The sequence below is a fragment of the Schistocerca piceifrons genome, chromosome 7, assembly GCF_021461385.2.
Source record: "Schistocerca piceifrons isolate TAMUIC-IGC-003096 chromosome 7, iqSchPice1.1, whole genome shotgun sequence".
In the NCBI taxonomy this organism is placed as follows: Eukaryota; Metazoa; Arthropoda; class Insecta; order Orthoptera; family Acrididae; genus Schistocerca; species Schistocerca piceifrons.
The window spans coordinates 14,192,068-14,209,173 of record NC_060144.1 but is presented as its reverse complement, the minus strand read 5'-3'; the positions used below and the strand labels follow the sequence as shown (position 1 = coordinate 14,209,173).

Here is a 17,106-nt window from a genome sequence, read left to right as displayed (position 1 = left end):
ATCCACGTCAGTGTATTCCAGGAGTGGCAAATGTGGTGAACTGTAAACATTCCACCATCGTGCGACATTTGCATGCATTGGGGCGGTTTAAAAATTCGGGTGTATAGGTAACGCATGCTCTAAGGCAAACTCACAGAAATCAGCAGGTGGCCAAATGTGGATCTCTGCTTGCTTGTCATCAAATGCCTCGTCAACAACGCCGACCCTTTCCGTTCTATATCGTTACTGGCTGCGGGAAATGGTGTCTCCATGCTAACGTAAGGAAAAGAAAGGAATGGTTGAGCCCAAACAAAGCAGCTACTCCCCGTACAAAGACCTGCGCGTATCCACAAAAGATAACGTTATGCATCTGGTGGAACAACAACGGTGTGTTGCACTACGAAGTTCCTCCCTGAGGTCAACCATCGCAGCTGACATTTACTGTCAACTACTGAGACATCTTGCAGACGCAGTGCAAGAACAACGATCAGGGAGACTGTGTGAAGTGATGCTACTGCACAATAACACCCGCCCGCATTCTGCTAGACTGACAAAAAACACTATACGGGAGCTGGGTTGGGAAATAATCCCGCAGCCATCATATTCACCTGATCTTGTGCCCTCAGATTTGCACCTTTTGCGCTCTCCATCGAACTATCCTCAAGGGACTTCATCTCCTGTCGAAAACTACGTGGAAACGAGCGGTTAACGGAACGCTGGCAGACTGTTGTAAATAGCGAAGGAGAATACATTATTGATGACCAAATTCTCCGATATGTGCATCTGTGGTGTTTATTAAACTTATGGAAAAACGCTACGAACATATTCACCAGTTGAACACGATCATTTTTCTTGAGATTAGAGACATAGAGCTCTTCCTAAGTGGAAAAAAAAATATTCAGCATGTTGGCTACATTTCACATGCAACAATAAATGACCCAATGTGCACCAAATGGAAATTTATAGCACCCTGTTTTTCTACTGCAAACTATTCAAATATTGTGCGCTGTCATTTAATTTCGGATAATTGTAGTAACTATGACCATTAACGAAAAGCTGATAGATAAGGGTATAAGATGTGAAGGAGTATTTTTTTACTGAATAGTTTGTTTAACCTTGTTTGAGAGAGACTGCAGAGCAGCTAGCGTGGGTGCCCTGTCACTGCCGTTGTGTAGTGAGTTGGCCGCCGGCCGTGCCGTAGCGGGCACAGAACGCTTCGTTTATTCCAACTAGCCGGCCGGCGCTTATCTGCAGCTGCCTCTATGTGCAACTCTAGTCCATTACATAGATACCAGAATACCACAGATTCTTTAGAGAACCGAACTCCCATGCATAAAACAAAGCCAAACGCTACACATCTGTTAATGTGTTAAATACTTTACATTAAGCGTATAAGCCAGGAAAAGTTAAAAAAAGCTTTGAAATTATGGCTAAAGTTTGTTGAAAGTCACCAAGTACTCTCATAATGAAATATTGGATGAATATAGTCTGGGTAATTTGCGTTAGCTTTTACGTAAAAAGAAGTTTTTCGCGCGTCTGAATGCATATAGTGTCAAATGTCCCGAATTATCTGCCGTGCAATGATATAATTTTGCAAGTACATTCAGTGGTATATGTGGATATTGTCTGCAAACTGCGTTGCGACAGAGTCGGTAGTAAAGAAATGACAGATAAAAACGTCAACTCTGATGCTGAAATTTCACTGCATGAATAGCGCAAGTGAAATCAGTGATACAAACTTTTTTACTTTCATTATTTTATGGGGAGTGCCAGCGAAGAAAAGTTTGGAAAAGATTTGAAATTGCACGTAATTTTTGTTGGAAGTTGCAAAGTGGTCTCATACTCAAATACTGGATGAATAAAACATGGATATTTCTGGGCCATCAGTTAAACTGCGTTGACACAAAAACACAGTTTCTACTGTAATATTTGCCTTATTGTTTTAAAGTTTTAAGAAAAGAGTATACCTTTCGATGAGCAAATTATGACAGGATTTTAAATTTTTGAATTTGGTCAATAATTTCTCGAAATATTGAAAATCGAATTTTTGTTGTCCCTGGAAACCGCTAAATAGGCAACCTGCAACTGGTACGTGGTTCAGGGATAGTCGTTTAGTAACATACCAGGTGTACATTCCAGCTACACGGCGGGCTGTGAAAGGCACTCCATAGGTAGTTTGCGAAGCATTGTCGATATCTGGTATGCCCGGAAACAGCATGATGTCTTTCTTGCAATTAGAGCTTGAAGTCAAGTAAATTCTTGTGTCCGTCACGATAGAGGTAATGGACCGCATGTCCACGTATCCAGGTGACGGAGTTGGTTCGAGTCTTGGGGTAAAATGTCTCATCCGGAAACAATAACGTGCGTGCAGATATATGCTCCGGCCTAACTCGCAAGAGATAAGCCAGCATCTGCCGCACGAGGTGCCAAACCGGTTTCGCCTCTCCACAGCTGAGGCGGTGATCGTCAGAATCTACTGTATTACAACCCACACAATTCGGAGATTCTGCCACGTGGGTATTGCAGAGATATTGTTGTGCAGCCAAGAGTAACTGATTACGGCCCCATCCACAATCGTAACCTTATCCTGCCCCATCCTGAGAAACCAGTTCACATAAACTTTGGTCCTGCTCAATGCACAATACATATTCAGTTTTGGATTATCGCTTTCCAGATATTTTTGTGGTCTCCCACTGTCCCAAATTGTACAATTGTACTTTAACTTTACCACTTAAGTGTGAAGTCAGCTTATCACAAAAGATAATCTTTCCAAAGAGATCATCGTCTTCATCCAATCGGTGTAACATTGATTTACAACAGTCCTTGCAAACAATCCTGTCAGTGTCTTTTTAGTTCTTGTAGCACTGTAAAGTTGTATGGTTAGAGATGCAACCGTTTTATAACAAATACTACACAGTCATATGTGTGACGTCCATGTCTCCAGAAGCTATACCAGGTGGATTCTTTTCTCACTTGCTCTACGACAGTGAAAGACAGATAGGGAATGACCTGAGGATTTGTTATGTCTTGCTGAACAACCGGTTTCAACAAAATACTTACGCCACTCGTTAATAGTATGCCTGCTGGAAGGATCTTTACTACGTTCTGTACGAAAATTACGTTGCACAGTTGTCGCACACTCCGACTCTTCACGCGAAAACACACAGCGACCGCGCCCGGAGCCGGTAAAGGCTTTTTTGCGATTGCCGCTAGCGCTTGCAGTGGAGCGATTCTCTACTAGCGTCAAAGTGCAATATGAGCCAAAACTTGATCTACACTCCTGGAAATGGAAAAAAGAACACATTGACACCGGTGTGTCAGACCCACCATACTTGCTCCGGACACTGCGAGAGGGCTGTACAAGCAATGATCACACGCACGGCACAGCGGACACACCAGGAACCGCGGTGTTGGCCGTCGAATGGCGCTAGCTGCGCAGCATTTGTGCACCGCCGCCGTCAGTGTCAGCCAGTTTGCCGTGGCATACGGAGCTCCATCGCAGTCTTTAACACTGGTACCATGCCGCGACAGCGTGGACGTGAACCGTATGTGCAGTTGACGGACTTTGAGCGAGGGCGTATAGTGGGCATGCGGGAGGCCGGGTGGACGTACCGCCGAATTGCTCAACACGTGGGGCTTGAGGTCTCCACAAGACATCGATGTTGTCGCCAGTGGTCGGCGGAAGGTGCACGTGCCCGTCGACCTGGGACCGGACCGCAGCGACGCACGCATGCACGCCAAGACCGTAGGATCCTACGCAGTGCCGTAGGGGACCGCACCGCCACTTCCCAGCAAATTAGGGACACTGTTGCTCCTGGGGTATCGGCGAGGACCATTCGCAACCGTCTCCATGAAGCTGGGCTACGGTCCCGCACACCGTTAGGCCGTCTTCCGCTCACGCCTCAACATCGTGCAGCCCGCCTCCAGTGGTGTCGCGACAGGCGTGAATGGAGGGACGAATGGAGACGTGTCGTCTTCAGCGATGAGAGTCGCTTCTGCCTTGGTGCCAATGATGGTCGTATGCGTGTTTGGCGCCGTGCAGGTGAGCGCCACAATCAGGACTGCATACGACCGAGGCACACAGGGCCAACACCCGGCATCATGGTGTGGGGAGCGATCTCCTACACTGGCCGTACACCACTGATGATCGTCGAGGGGACACTGAATAGTGCACGGTACATCCAAACCGTCATCGAACCCATCGTTCTACCATTCCTAGACCGGCAAGGGAACTTGCTGTTCCAACAGGACAATGCACGTCCGCATGTATCCCGTGCCACCCAACGTGCTCTAGAAGGTGTAAGTCAACTACCCTGGCCAGCAAGATCTCCGGATCTGTCCCCCATTGAGCATGTTTGGGACTGGATGAAGCGTCGTCTCACGCGGTCTGCACGTCCAGCACGAACGCTGGTCCAACTGAGGCGCCAGGTGGAAATGGCATGGCAAGCCGTTCCACAGGACTACATCCAGCATCTCTACGATCGTCTCCATGGGAGAATAGCAGCCTGCATTGCTGCGAAAAGTGGATATACACTGTACTAGTGCCGACATTGTGCATGCTCTGTTGCCTGTGTCTATGTGCCTGTGGTTCTGTCAGTGTGATCATGTGATGTATCTGACCCCAGGAATGTGTCAATAAAGTTTCCCCTTCCTGGGACAATGAATTCACGATGTTCTTATTTCAATTTCCAGGAGTGTATTTGCCTTCGAGACAAGTTTAAAAATTCACATAAAATCATTTTTGAGATATAAACGAGGTGGCGTTCACTAAGTAATCAACACATGTTTTTCCTGAAAGTATGTATTTTTCAACATATATCCGTTCAATGATACGGCCTTACGCCACCTCAGTGGTTCAAATGGCTCTGAGCACTATGGGACTCAACTGCTGAGGTCATTAGTCCCCTAGAACTTAGAACTACTTAAACCTAACTAAGGACATCACAAACATCCATGCCCGAGGCAGGATTCGAACCTGCGACCGTAGCGGTCTTGCGGTTCCAGACTGCTGCGCCTAGAACCGCTCGACCACTTCCACCTCAGTGGGAGGGCCTGTATATCCACGGGGTAGCACTCTACTGGTCGATGTCGGAACCAACGTCTTGCTGCATCAGTAGCCTCTGCATCACTGACTTACCACTTCCAGTGGAGTGCATCCTCCATTGGGCCAGACAGATGGATGCTGTTTACGGTCTTCTGCTAGGCGGCTAGGAACCCAACGGGGACACACGCCTTTGAGTACCCAACTGGCGGACGAGTGTGGCAGCACAACCAGCAGACGTCCATTTCAGCAGTGGGTTGTTTCATTGTGATCCGTCGATCACCTCGAATGAGTGTGTCCTCACGTTCCAACATTACAGGATTCACAGCTGTGTGAGGCCGGCCGCCACGTAGGAGACAGAACAAACAGTTCACTCAACCACTCAGCCTGCTTTCTTTCACAGCCAAGTCTCCGTAGACATTCTGCAAGCGCCTACGAATATTTGCGATGCTCTAGTTTTCTGCCAAAACGAACTCGATGACAGCTCCCGACTTGGAACTGACCTCCCTTACAAGCCCCATTTTGATGGCTACGTTGTACGTAGACGGTTTGTGTGTTTGTATGTTGGCAGCGCTCTGCATTAGTAACTCTGACAGCTCTGTGCGCACTCTGTGGCTGGTCGGACTAGCAGCTGGAAGTTGTCAGCGATGATGGCAGTTGGAAGTTAATCGCCAGCAGGATGGAAATTGGAGGTGAACAGCCAGTAGTGATTGAGGTTGGATATGAGTAGTCAGCAGTGAGGGAGGTTAGTGGTAAATAATAAGCAGTGTTGGAGGTTTGCAGTATCAGCGCGTGCGGACGATCTGGACGTGTCCGACTTGGAGATTAAATATTATTCATGATTATATAATTTTTGGAATTGGATGTCACGGACGATTATGTTTTTTTAATTGGATGTCACATTATTGAGGTAAAAATACATTGTTTGCTTGGCAAACAAAATCTTTCCTTTCCTAACCATATGCCTATCAGTAGTTAGAGCCTACAATAGTTGGAATCTTTTATTGAGACGGCTGTATTGGTGCTTGCTGTATCCCTGTAGTTAGAGTATGAAACGTATAGGTTGTTGTTAGGATTTCTTCCTATTCAGGGCCATTCTTTTGAGTTAATTTGAAAACAGTCAGATCGCGTTACCGTTGAATATTGTGAGTAATTAATGAATAGGAAAAGTTTGAGTTCTGTTTGTCAGGGCAAATTCTGTAGGTCAGATATGAAATGACAAAGACAAGCAAGTAGACAGTAAGTTAGTTTCACTCAGCAATATAAACAGAAAATTTATATAAAGACGTTTGAACGTGTACCGCCGCCACGTACTGCAGCACCATGAAACTACAGGGGCTGAAGTGCGAATATTCAACGATGTCCCATAACAAATTCCGCATTTTTTTCAACCGAAATTGGCCTAGAAAAAGTGTTGCCTTACTTATTCGACGCCAATTTTATATATAAAAACTATAATACTGGGTTGAGGAAATAGGTTTGGATCTTTGCTGGTCACAAAGTGACTTGTGTGTTCGTAATGGCATACCATTCAAATTATGCAGAGAACTAACAGCAGTCCGACAGTGGTTGCTTCCATAGCTCTAAAGCCGTCGGCACACGGACCGTGCATCCGAACGTTGAGCGTTGAGCGTGCCGAGTTTCTGACGTCATACCGTGGAATAGCACGTTCGGGGGTCTTTCCGAAAGTGCAGAGCAATATCTGGCATATCAGATATTCTGAGCGTGCGTCTGAGCATTGACCAATGAGATGGCACAACGCCACCTACGTCACATGCATGCCGCCTCCCTTCAGTACAGAGTTGTGAGGCGCCATATTGGCGTTCATTTCAAGCCTATATGTATATATGCCGTTTCTGAGCACCAGCAAATTAAGAATACTGGAAAACCCGTTGTTAACTGTGTGATTCGTTCCAATAAAATAATGAGAAACATCATACTCGTGGCAAAACAATTGTTGTAACTTGCGTATTATGAGAGTAGGCTATTTGAAGGCAGCGACACACTGAAGATCCACCCAAAACGCATTGTTCTTGGTACAATTTGTATTAATTAAATTTCAATTTATAAGATGTCTACGATTAAGGTTTTCAGCATGGGCTAAGATATTGTGATTAGATGCACTGCATGTGTTGTTGGTTTAGCGTAATGAGTAGCATCACTGTTCTATAATAAGAGTGGCATTGACGGCGGTGGTTGGCACCTTAACACTCCCAATTTTTTTTAACATTCGTGTTTTTATTAGGTTCTGACACTTTATTATTAGTTTAATATAAGTATATACTGTAATATTTCATATTATGTAAATATAAGTTCCTTTTTTGAGGGGTTACTTTGTTCGATTGGCTTAATCTACAGGACAGCTTGTGCTACTTGTATAAAGATATTTTGCTCCTTTTTCTTTTACGCTTCGTGATTCACATGTTGCAAAGATTCTGCTACTGGGCAGGAACAGTTATCAAGTAAGACTGACCTTGTGATTTTACTAAAATGTGGGAATGATGAGATAATGTTTATCTTATGCGGAGAAGCATTCCAAATTTGTACCGCACTGTTTGTAATGGAACTTTTATAAGCCTCTGTCCTTATTGACTGGACATGGTGTTATATCCTAGCCAGTAATGCCAACCGAGCCCGCTGCCAAAAGGTTGGCAGCATCAAATTCCGGACGCCGTCCGCATAAGCAGCGCCAGCGATACAGGAAATCGCCGCAAGTCTGCGCGCGCCACCGCTGGCTTCTGGCTTCTTAAGCGCTGGAGTCGCGAGCGCTAGGAGAGTTCTGTATTCGCCGCTCAGTTGTATACTCGCCACCGAATTGTGTACTTGCTAGTCAGTTGTGTGTTCATCGCAGCAGAGTTGTTGTTTGTCGTCAGCCGACGCAGACCTAGCCGCTCCGACTCGAACTAGACAGATTTCTGTAGACACCGAGTTCACGACCTTGTTTCTGTATCTTCGGGAATAAAGATAAGTACCGACTTTTATTTAATATGAGTGTTTGGGCTTTCATCTTTCTGTTCACTGTTCCAGCGGACCGGTCGGCCCGCTATTAAAAGTGTGGCGGTGACTTCGTAAGCCATTTCTACAGCCAAGTGTTGGTCGCTACGAACACCGCCACAAAACATGGTACTTTCCTTTTCGTGGACGAAGGGGGAAATGTGCGCTTTAATAGAGCTAACGTGGGAATTTTACGCTCGCCCGTTGAGTAAACAGTGTGATTTACGAACTAGAAGCATCCCTCAACTGCCGTTGGAGTGCGTTGCGATCGCGTTTACCACTTTGTGGCCCACGTGTCGTATGCACAAGTCGCATCGTTCCTGAGCGTTCAGCAGCACGTTCAACTTGAACCGCCCAACGTTAACGTTCGACAGCAGGGTCCGTGTGCCGACGGCGTTACGCTACCATAGAGATACGGTGAAGTTGTGGCGCTGACGACTTTTTCGTTTCTCGCAGGCCGGGGTACCGCAGGGCGCCGGCGGTCCAGCGCGCGCCCTCCGAGGAGCCCTCCTCCAGGGACCTCACCGTGGGGCTGGCCGTCGGCGTCGACGACACAGACGACGGCGCCGCCTCCCCGGGCTCCGCTCCAGACTGGCCGACACGACGTGAGTCCCGACACACGCTCAGCTCAGACACGGAATGACCTCCTCCGTGCCACCCGGCTTCGAACATCCATCATTCGAAACCCAACTTGCGCTTCTGTCTCATGACATTCTGAAAGTCACGGTCCAATGCGGTAACGTAGATGCAGTATTTCTCGTGTTCTGAAAAGCACTTGACTCGCTACCACGCCGATGTTTACTGCCAAAAGTTGGATAATATGGGGTATCAAAGAAAATTTGACTGGATTCGAGACTTTTCTGTAGGGGTTAGGGGGAGGAGGGGGACACGTCAGATCATCTCGAATGGAAAGAAGTAACCTCAAGTATGCCGCACGAATATGTGTTAGCACCATTGTTGTTCACGACTCAATTAATAATAATCACAGACTTTGCGCATAGGCCGCAGGTATTTGTAATGAAGTTCTGCTTGAGAAAAGTTGCACAAATATCCAGTTAGATCTTGATAATAGTTCAAAGTGTGTGCAAATATCGGCAGCATGCTTTAAATGTCGCTAATGTAAAATAATGAACTTCACCAAAGAAAAAAGTAGTATCCTATGAATACAAGTTCTATGAGTTAGAACAGTTGTCAACTCATGCAAATACCTGTAGGCATGTGAAATGGAACGATCAAACAGCCCCAGTTGTTGAGGCAGGTGTAGACTTTGGTTCATTGTCAGAATACTGGGAAAATGCAGTCAGTCTACAAAGGTGCTTACAAATAATTTGTGCGCCCAATCTCAGAATATTACATGAGTGTGTTAGACCTATATGAAATATGGCTAAGAGAGTATGTGGTGTAACCGCCAGACACCACACTTGCTAGGTGGTAGCTTTTAAATCGGCCGCGGTCCATTAGTATATGTCGGACCCGCGTGTCGCCACTATCAGTGATTGCAGACCGAGCGCCGCCACACGGCAGATCTAGAGAGACTTACTAGCACTCGCCCCAGTTGTACAGCCGACGTTCATAGCAATGGTTCACTGACAAATACGCTCTCATTTGTCGAGACGATAGTTAGCATAGCCTTCCGCTACATTTGCTATGACCTAGCAAGGCGCCGTATTCAATTGATAATTAATATTATGAAGCATGTACCGTAACGAGAGATGTTCTACAATTGTGGATTAAAGTTAATTATTATATCAACTACTTACTTTATTTGCAATTCTCAAGATATTGTCCTGTTCCAGACCTCACGCCAGTCAGCGTGTAATTAAACGCGTGCATTTCGGCCGCCTCTAGAAACAGTGTTGGCTCTTCTGCCAACACTACAAAAGAGTATATTATAGACATACAAAAAAAGGGCGATATCAACGGTCTGCTCACAGGGGAGGGCCACGAAAATGTTGAAAAATCTCAATTGGCAGGCTCTTTAAAATAGAAGCCAAACATGCTGCGAAACCGTGCTTTACAAGTTTAAACAATTAGTATAAAGTGAATAGTCCTGAAATACAGGGTAGGCAGAAGTTACGCAATCCTAAATAAAAGCCGGCCGAAGTGGCCGTGCGGTTGAAGGCGCTGCAGTCTGGAACCGCAAGACCGCTACGGTCGCAGGTTCGAATCCTGCCTCGGGCATGGATGTTTGTGATGTCCTTAGGTTAGTTAGGTTTAACACCTTCTAAGTTCTAGGGGACTAATGACCTCAGCAGTTGAGTCCCATAGTGCTCAGAGCCATTTGAGCCTAAATAAAAAAAGTATGGTCAGAAACTGAGTTACACACCGGTGGCGATATTTGTGTTGTATGTTGACATCGGATAGCACTGTGGGAGATTCAAAACACGTGATATCAAAGCAGCTTCTCTCCCGTTTGATGTCAGTGCAGAGTTAGTTGTGAGCGAACAGGCCGGCCGCGGTGGCCGAGCAGTTCTAGGCGCTACAGTCTGGAACCGCGCGACCGCTACGGTCGCAGGTTCGAATCCTGCCTCGGGCATGGATGTGTGTGATGTCCTTAGGTTAGTCAGGTTTAAGTAGTTCTAAGTTCTAGGGGACTGATGACCTTAGAAGTTAAGTCCCATAGTGCTCAGAGCCATTTTTTTGAGCGAACAAATGTCCGCGTTTTCACAGGGTGAATGTGTGTTCATTCTTGAAAGTTACTTCAAATCGCATTCTTTCTTAAAATGTGAGGAAGACTTCACGGTGGCTTTTCCTGACACTATGGTCCCTAAAAAATCAAGTTTCACTCGTAGTCTCTCAAAAAATGGTTCAAATGGCTCTAAGAACTATGGGACTTAACATCTGAGGTCATCAGTCCCCTAGATTCAGAACTACTTAAGCCTAACTAACCTAAGGACATCATACACATCCATGCCCGTGGCAGGATTCGAACCTGCGTCCGTAGCGGCCGCGCAGTTTCGGACTGAAGCGCCTACAACCGCTCGGTCACATCGGCCGGCAAAAGAATGTGGAATTTTGTGTTAAGGATACCTCATTGGAAAATACCCGCGCACCTTTGCTGCGTTCACCAAGGTAGTCGATACGAAATCTGTGTCAACAGACTGGAATGTCATACGGCAGTGTTCACATAGACACAAAGAAGCTGAAATTTCGTCCGTGTTGCAGTCACGTTGTGCACGAACTTTCAGAATCCGATGGAACAAAAAGATTCCATTACTGTCACTGCTTTTTGCATTTTATTCGCAAAAGTATTTTGTTTCTACTCTGATGAAGCGTGGTTTCATCTTTGTGGCTATGTAGACAGCCAGAACGACAGATGTTGAAGTTCAGGTATCCATAAGACCCTATTACTGTCACAGAATTGTGGAGTTTGGTGTGCAGTTTCGCGCAAAAGAAATGTAGACCCAACTTTTTGTCGGAAACAATAGAAGCAGAACGTTACCAGACATGGCGCGACTCGTAGCGTCTTCAGAGGCAGACGAGCGACACTGCTGGCTGCGGCAAGATGCACACACAGCGAACAGCTCCGTGACAGCAACGTGTGAACTGTCTGTGAGGCACGTCGTTTCACGTGACCTGTAAGGGGGGGGGGGGGGGGACAGCTGAAGGGTGACGTCTAAAAGAAGAACGCACGCTGCATACGCGGTTGGAGCGGTAAGAAAGCCTAGTTCGGGATCCCTCTTTGCCAAGCCCTTCACAGTGGTTTGTAGAATGTGTACGTAGTCATCGAAGACCTGCGAAATGTGTGTCAAACGCGATCATGCAAAGTCTTTAATGACGACAGAGCACTTTCAAACTAAAACCCCTTTCACACGAGACTTAGTGGACTACTCGTGGCAACTGGGACTACATCACAATGAATGTTCCTGTAAAATGTCGTATGATATATAATGTCCCTACTGCTGAGAAATGAAAGGATAGGGAAGAAGTGTCATCCAGACATTTCAAAATATTTTTCTCGAGAAAATATATACTTACGAGGGTCATTCAATAATTAAAGAGACAAATTGGGCTGGGGGAAAAAACTGTTAGTAGGGCAGCTTTGGTACTTTTATGGCTTTAAGTTCGCGTCCCTGGGATGAGCCCTGATCAGTTGATGTATCAACAGTTTAGTTTACAAACTCAAAAATACGTTACACGATGGTGCGTCCGCTTGAAACGTCCACATCAGTTGAACAACGTTGTGTTGTTCATTTTTTATTCTCTGAAGGCGAGAAACCAGTGAATATATACTGCAGAATGTCTTAAGTTTATGGTGAAAGTTGTATGAATCGTGCAAATTTTTACAAGTGGGTAGAGCAGTTCAAAAATGATCGCGACTCAGTGACTGACGAACACCGTTTTCGACGACCAGCTGCAGTTTCAACTCCGTCACTAGAAAGTCGAATTCATGACGTTATTCGTGCCGACCACCGTGTGACTGTGGAAATGATAGTTCATAAGGTTCAAGTTAGTACTGGTACAGTTCATAACATTATCTGTAAGAAGCTGAAGTACTGCAAAACATGAACAAGATGGATCCCAAAGGAGTTGGTGCGGGTACGCAAGGAAACAAGGTTGAGAGTGTGCACTTCCTCAACAAAATTTTAACTTGTGATGAAACTTGGGTTCACTATTATGAGCTATAATCTTAAAGACAAAGCATGGAGTGGAAGCACACCAACTCACCTGTCAAGAAAAAATTCAAAACCCAAACATCAGCAGGAAAAGTCATGTTGAAAGTATTTCGAGATGCTGAAGGTCCAGTTTTTACATCTACATCTACACCCTCATTTATACTCCGCAAGCCACCCAACGGTGTGTGGCGGAGGGCACTTTACGTGCCACTGTCATTACCTCCATTTTCTGTTCCAGTCGCGTATGGTTCGCGGGAAGAACGACTGTCGGAAAGCCTCCGTGCGCGCTCGAATCTCTCTAGTTTTACATTCGTGATCTCCTCGGGAGGTATAAGTAAGGGGAAGCAATATATTCGAGACCTCATCCAGAAACACACCCTCCCGAAACCTTGACAGGAAGCTACACCGCGATGCAGAGCGCCTCTCTTGCAGTTTGCTAAACATCTCCGTAACGCTATCACGCTTACCAAATAACCCTGTGACGAAACGCGCCGCTCTTCTTTCGATCTTCTCTATCTCCTCCGTCAACCCGATCTCGTACGCATCCCACACTGATGAGCAATACTCTAGGTCGAACGAGTGTTTTGTAAGCCACCTCCTTCGTTGATGGACTACATTTTCTAAGGACTCTCCCAATGAATCTCAACCTGGTACCCGCCTTACCAACAATTAATTTTATATGATCATTCCACTTCAAATCGTTCCGCACGCATACTCCCAGATCTTTTACAGCAGTATTTGCTACCAGTGTTTGTTCCGCTATCATATAATCACACAATATAGGATCCTTCTTTCTATGTATTCGCAATACATTACATTTGTCTATGTTGAGGGTCAGTTGCCACTCCCTGCACCAAGTGCCTATCCGCTGTAGATCTTCCTGCATTTCGCTACAATTTTCTAATGCTGCAACTTCTCTGTATACTACAGCATCATCCGCGAAAAGCCGCATGGAACTTCCGACACTATCTACTAGGTCAATTATACATATTGTGAAAAGCAATGGTCCCATAACACTCCCCTGTGGCACGCCAGAGGTTACTTTGTCTGTAGACGTCTCTCCATTGATAACAACATGCTGTGTTCTGTTTGCTAAAAACTCTTCAATCCAGCCACACAGCTGGTCTGATATTCCGTAGGCTCTTACTTTATCAGGCGACAGTGTGGAACTGTATCGAACGCCTTCCGGAAGTCAAGGAAAGTAGCATCTACCTGGGAGTCTGTATCTAATATTTTCTGGGTCTCATGAACAAATAAAGCGAGTTGGGTCTCACACGATCGCTGTTTCCGGAATCCATGTTGATTCCTACAGAGTAGATTCTGGGTTTCCAAAAACGACATGATCCTCGAGCAAAAAACATGTTCTAAAATTCTACAACAGATCGACGTCAGAGATATAGGTCTATAGTTTTGCGCATCTGCTCGACGACCCTTCTTGAAAACTGGGACTACCTGTGCTCTTTTCCAATCATTTGGAACCTTCCGTTCCTCTAGAGACTTGCGGTACACTGCTGTTCTTTCGCGTAATCTGTGTAGAATCGAATTGGTATCCCGTCAGGTCCAGTGGACTTTCCTCTGTTGAGTGATTCCAGTTGCTTTTCTATTCCTTGGACACTTATTTCGATGTCAGCCATTTTTTCGTTTGTGCGAGGATTTAGAGAAGGAACTGCAGTGCGGTCTTGCTCTGTGAAACAGCTTTGGAAAAAGGTGTTTAGAATTCCAGCTTTACGTGTGCTATCCTCTGTTTCAATGGCGTCATCATCCCGGAGTGTCTGGATATGTTGTTTCGAGCCACTTACTGATTTAACGTAAGACCAGAACTTCCTAGGATTTTCTGTCAAGTCAGTACATAGAATTTTACTTTCGTATTCACTAAACGCTTCACGCATAGCCCTCCTTACGCTAACTTTGACATCGTTTAGCTTCTGTTTGTCTGAGAGGTTTTGGCTGCGTTTAAACTTAGAGTGAAGCTCTCTTTGCTTTCGCAGTAGTTTCCTAACTTTGTTGTTGTACCACGCTGGGTTTTTCCCGTCCCTCACAGTTTTATTCGGCACGTACCTGTCTAAAACGCATTTTACGATTGCCTTGAACTTTTTCCATAAACACTCAACATTGTCAGTGTCGGAACAGAATTTTTCGTTTTGATCTGTTAGGTAGTCTGAAATCTGCCTTCTGTTACTCTTGTTAAACATATAAACCTTCCTCCCTTTTTTTATATTCCTACTAACTTCCATATTCAGGGATGCTGCAACGGCCTTATGATCACTGATTCCCTGTTCTGTACATACAGAGTCGAAAAGTTCGGGTCTGTTTGTTATCAGTAGGTCCAAGATGTTATCTCCACGAGTCGGTTCTCTGTTTAATTGCTCGAGGTAATTTTCGGATAGTGCACTCAGTATAATGTCACTCGATGCTCTGTCCCTACCACCCGTCCTAAACATCTGAGTGTCCCAGTCTATATCTGGTAAATTTAAATCTCCACCTAAGACTATAACATGCTGAGAAAGTTTATGTGAAATGTATTCCAAATTTTCTCTCAGTTGTTCTGCCACTAATGCTGCTGAGTCGGGAGGTCGGTAAAAGGAGCCAATTATTAACCTTGCTCGGTTGTTGAGTGTAACCTCCCCCATAATAATTCACAGGAACTATCCACTACTATTTCACTATAGGATAAACTACTACTAACAGCGACGAACACTCCACCACCGGGTTGCATGCAATCTATCCTTTCTAAACACCGTCTGTGCCTTTGTAAAAATTTCGGCAGAATTTATCTCTGGCTTCAACCAGCTTTCTGTACCTATAACGATTTCGGCTTCGGTGCCTTCTATCAGCGCTTTAAGTACCGGTACTTTACCAACGCAGCTTCGACAGTTTACAATTACAATACCGATTGCTGCTTGGTTCCCGCATGTCCTGACTTTGCCCTGCACCCGTTGAGGCTGTTGCCCTTTCTGTACTTGCCCAAGGCCATCTAACCTAAAAAACCGCCCAGCCCACGCCACACAACCCCTGCTACCCGTGTAGCCGCTTGTTGCGTGTAGGGGACTCCTGACCTATCCAGCGGAACCCGAAACCCCACCACCCTGTAGCGCAAGTCGAGGAATCTGCTTCCCACACGGTCGCAGAACCGTCTCAGCCTCTGATTCAGACCCTCCACTCGGCTCTGTACCAAAGGTCCGCAGTCAATCCTGTTGACGATGCTGCAGATGGTGAGCTCTACTTTCATCCCGCTAGCGAGACTGGCAGTCTTCACCAAATCAGATAGCCGCCGGAAGCCAGAGAGGATTTCCTCGGATCCATAGCGACACACATCATTGGTACCGACATGAGCGACCACCTGCAGATGGGTGCACCCTGTACCCTTCATGGCATCCGGAAGGACCCTTTCCACATCTGGAATGACTCCCCCCGGTATGCACACGGAGTGCACATTGGTTTTCTTCCCCTCTCTTGCTGCCATATCCCTAAGGGGCCCCATTACGCGCCTGACGTTGGAGCTCCCAACTACCTGTAAGCCCACCCTCTGCGACCGCCCGGATCTTGCAGACTGAGGGGCAACCTCTGGAACAGGACAAGCAGCCATGTTAGGCCGAAGATCAGTATCAGCCTGAGACAGAGCCTGAAACCGGTTTGTCAGACAAACTGGAGAGGCCTTCCGTTCAGCCCTCCGGAATGTCTTTCGCCCCCTGCCACACCTTGAGACGACCTCCCACTCTACCACAGGTGAGGGATCAGCCTCAATGCGGGCAGTATCCTGGGCAACCACAGTCGTAGTCCGATCGGGGGATGCGTGGGACGAGCTGGCCGTCCCCGACAAACCCCCATCCGGAACCCCACAGTGATGCCCATTGGCAACATCCTCAAGCTGTGTGACCGAAACCAACACTGCCTGAAGCTGGGAGCGAAGGGATGCCAACTCAGCCTGCATCCGAACACAGCAGTTGCAGTCCCTATCCATGCTAAAAACTGTTGTGCAAAGAACGTCTGAACTAATCTACAGAGAGCGCAAACAAATCGACACAAAATTTAAACGGTTATTAAAATACAAGATTGCCTAGTAAATACAGTAATGCTGCTACTTGCGCACTGCTGACACACTGCTCGGCGGCGGAAGGAGACTACGCGATTTTACACTATTCAGGTACTAAAACGCGATGCTACAACTCTCAGATACTATAATACGCCAGAAATTTATGAATTAGACAATGCAAGTACCAAAAACACGGAAAGAAATTAAGAATTAAACTATGTATCAAATGAGTGAGCTAGGAGTATACGACTTGCTGCTGCAGCTGCTTATCCAACGACGGCAGGGAGCACTCCTTTTTGCCTGCTTCATTAACTCCTTTCATCAATTAAATTCAATATTTCTTCTGTCACCCAAGGATTTCCACTAGCCCTCGTCTTTTTACCTACTTGATCCTGTGCAGCCTTCACTACTTCATCCGTCAAAGCTACCCATTCTTCTTCTAC

The 17,106-nt window shown here is 46.1% G+C and overlaps 2 protein-coding genes across 2 annotated transcripts in view; one reads left to right on the top strand and one right to left on the bottom strand.

Annotated features, from left to right (window-relative positions):
- Positions 1-11,523, bottom strand: part of LOC124805026 (myrosinase 1-like) — a 172,147-nt gene extending 160,624 nt beyond the window's left edge. Inside the window, exon 1 of the mRNA XM_047265436.1 lies at positions 11,457-11,523. Within this exon, the coding sequence (XP_047121392.1) occupies positions 11,457-11,463 (7 nt within the window). The 5' untranslated portion in view covers positions 11,464-11,523. The remainder of the gene's footprint in view (positions 1-11,456) is intronic.
- The window catches only part of LOC124805209, a 119,091-nt gene that overhangs the window by 463 nt on the left and 101,522 nt on the right, over positions 1-17,106 (top strand). Inside the window, exon 2 of the mRNA XM_047265708.1 lies at positions 8,471-8,619. The gene's annotated coding sequence lies outside the window, so the exon portion shown is untranslated. The remainder of the gene's footprint in view (positions 1-8,470; positions 8,620-17,106) is intronic.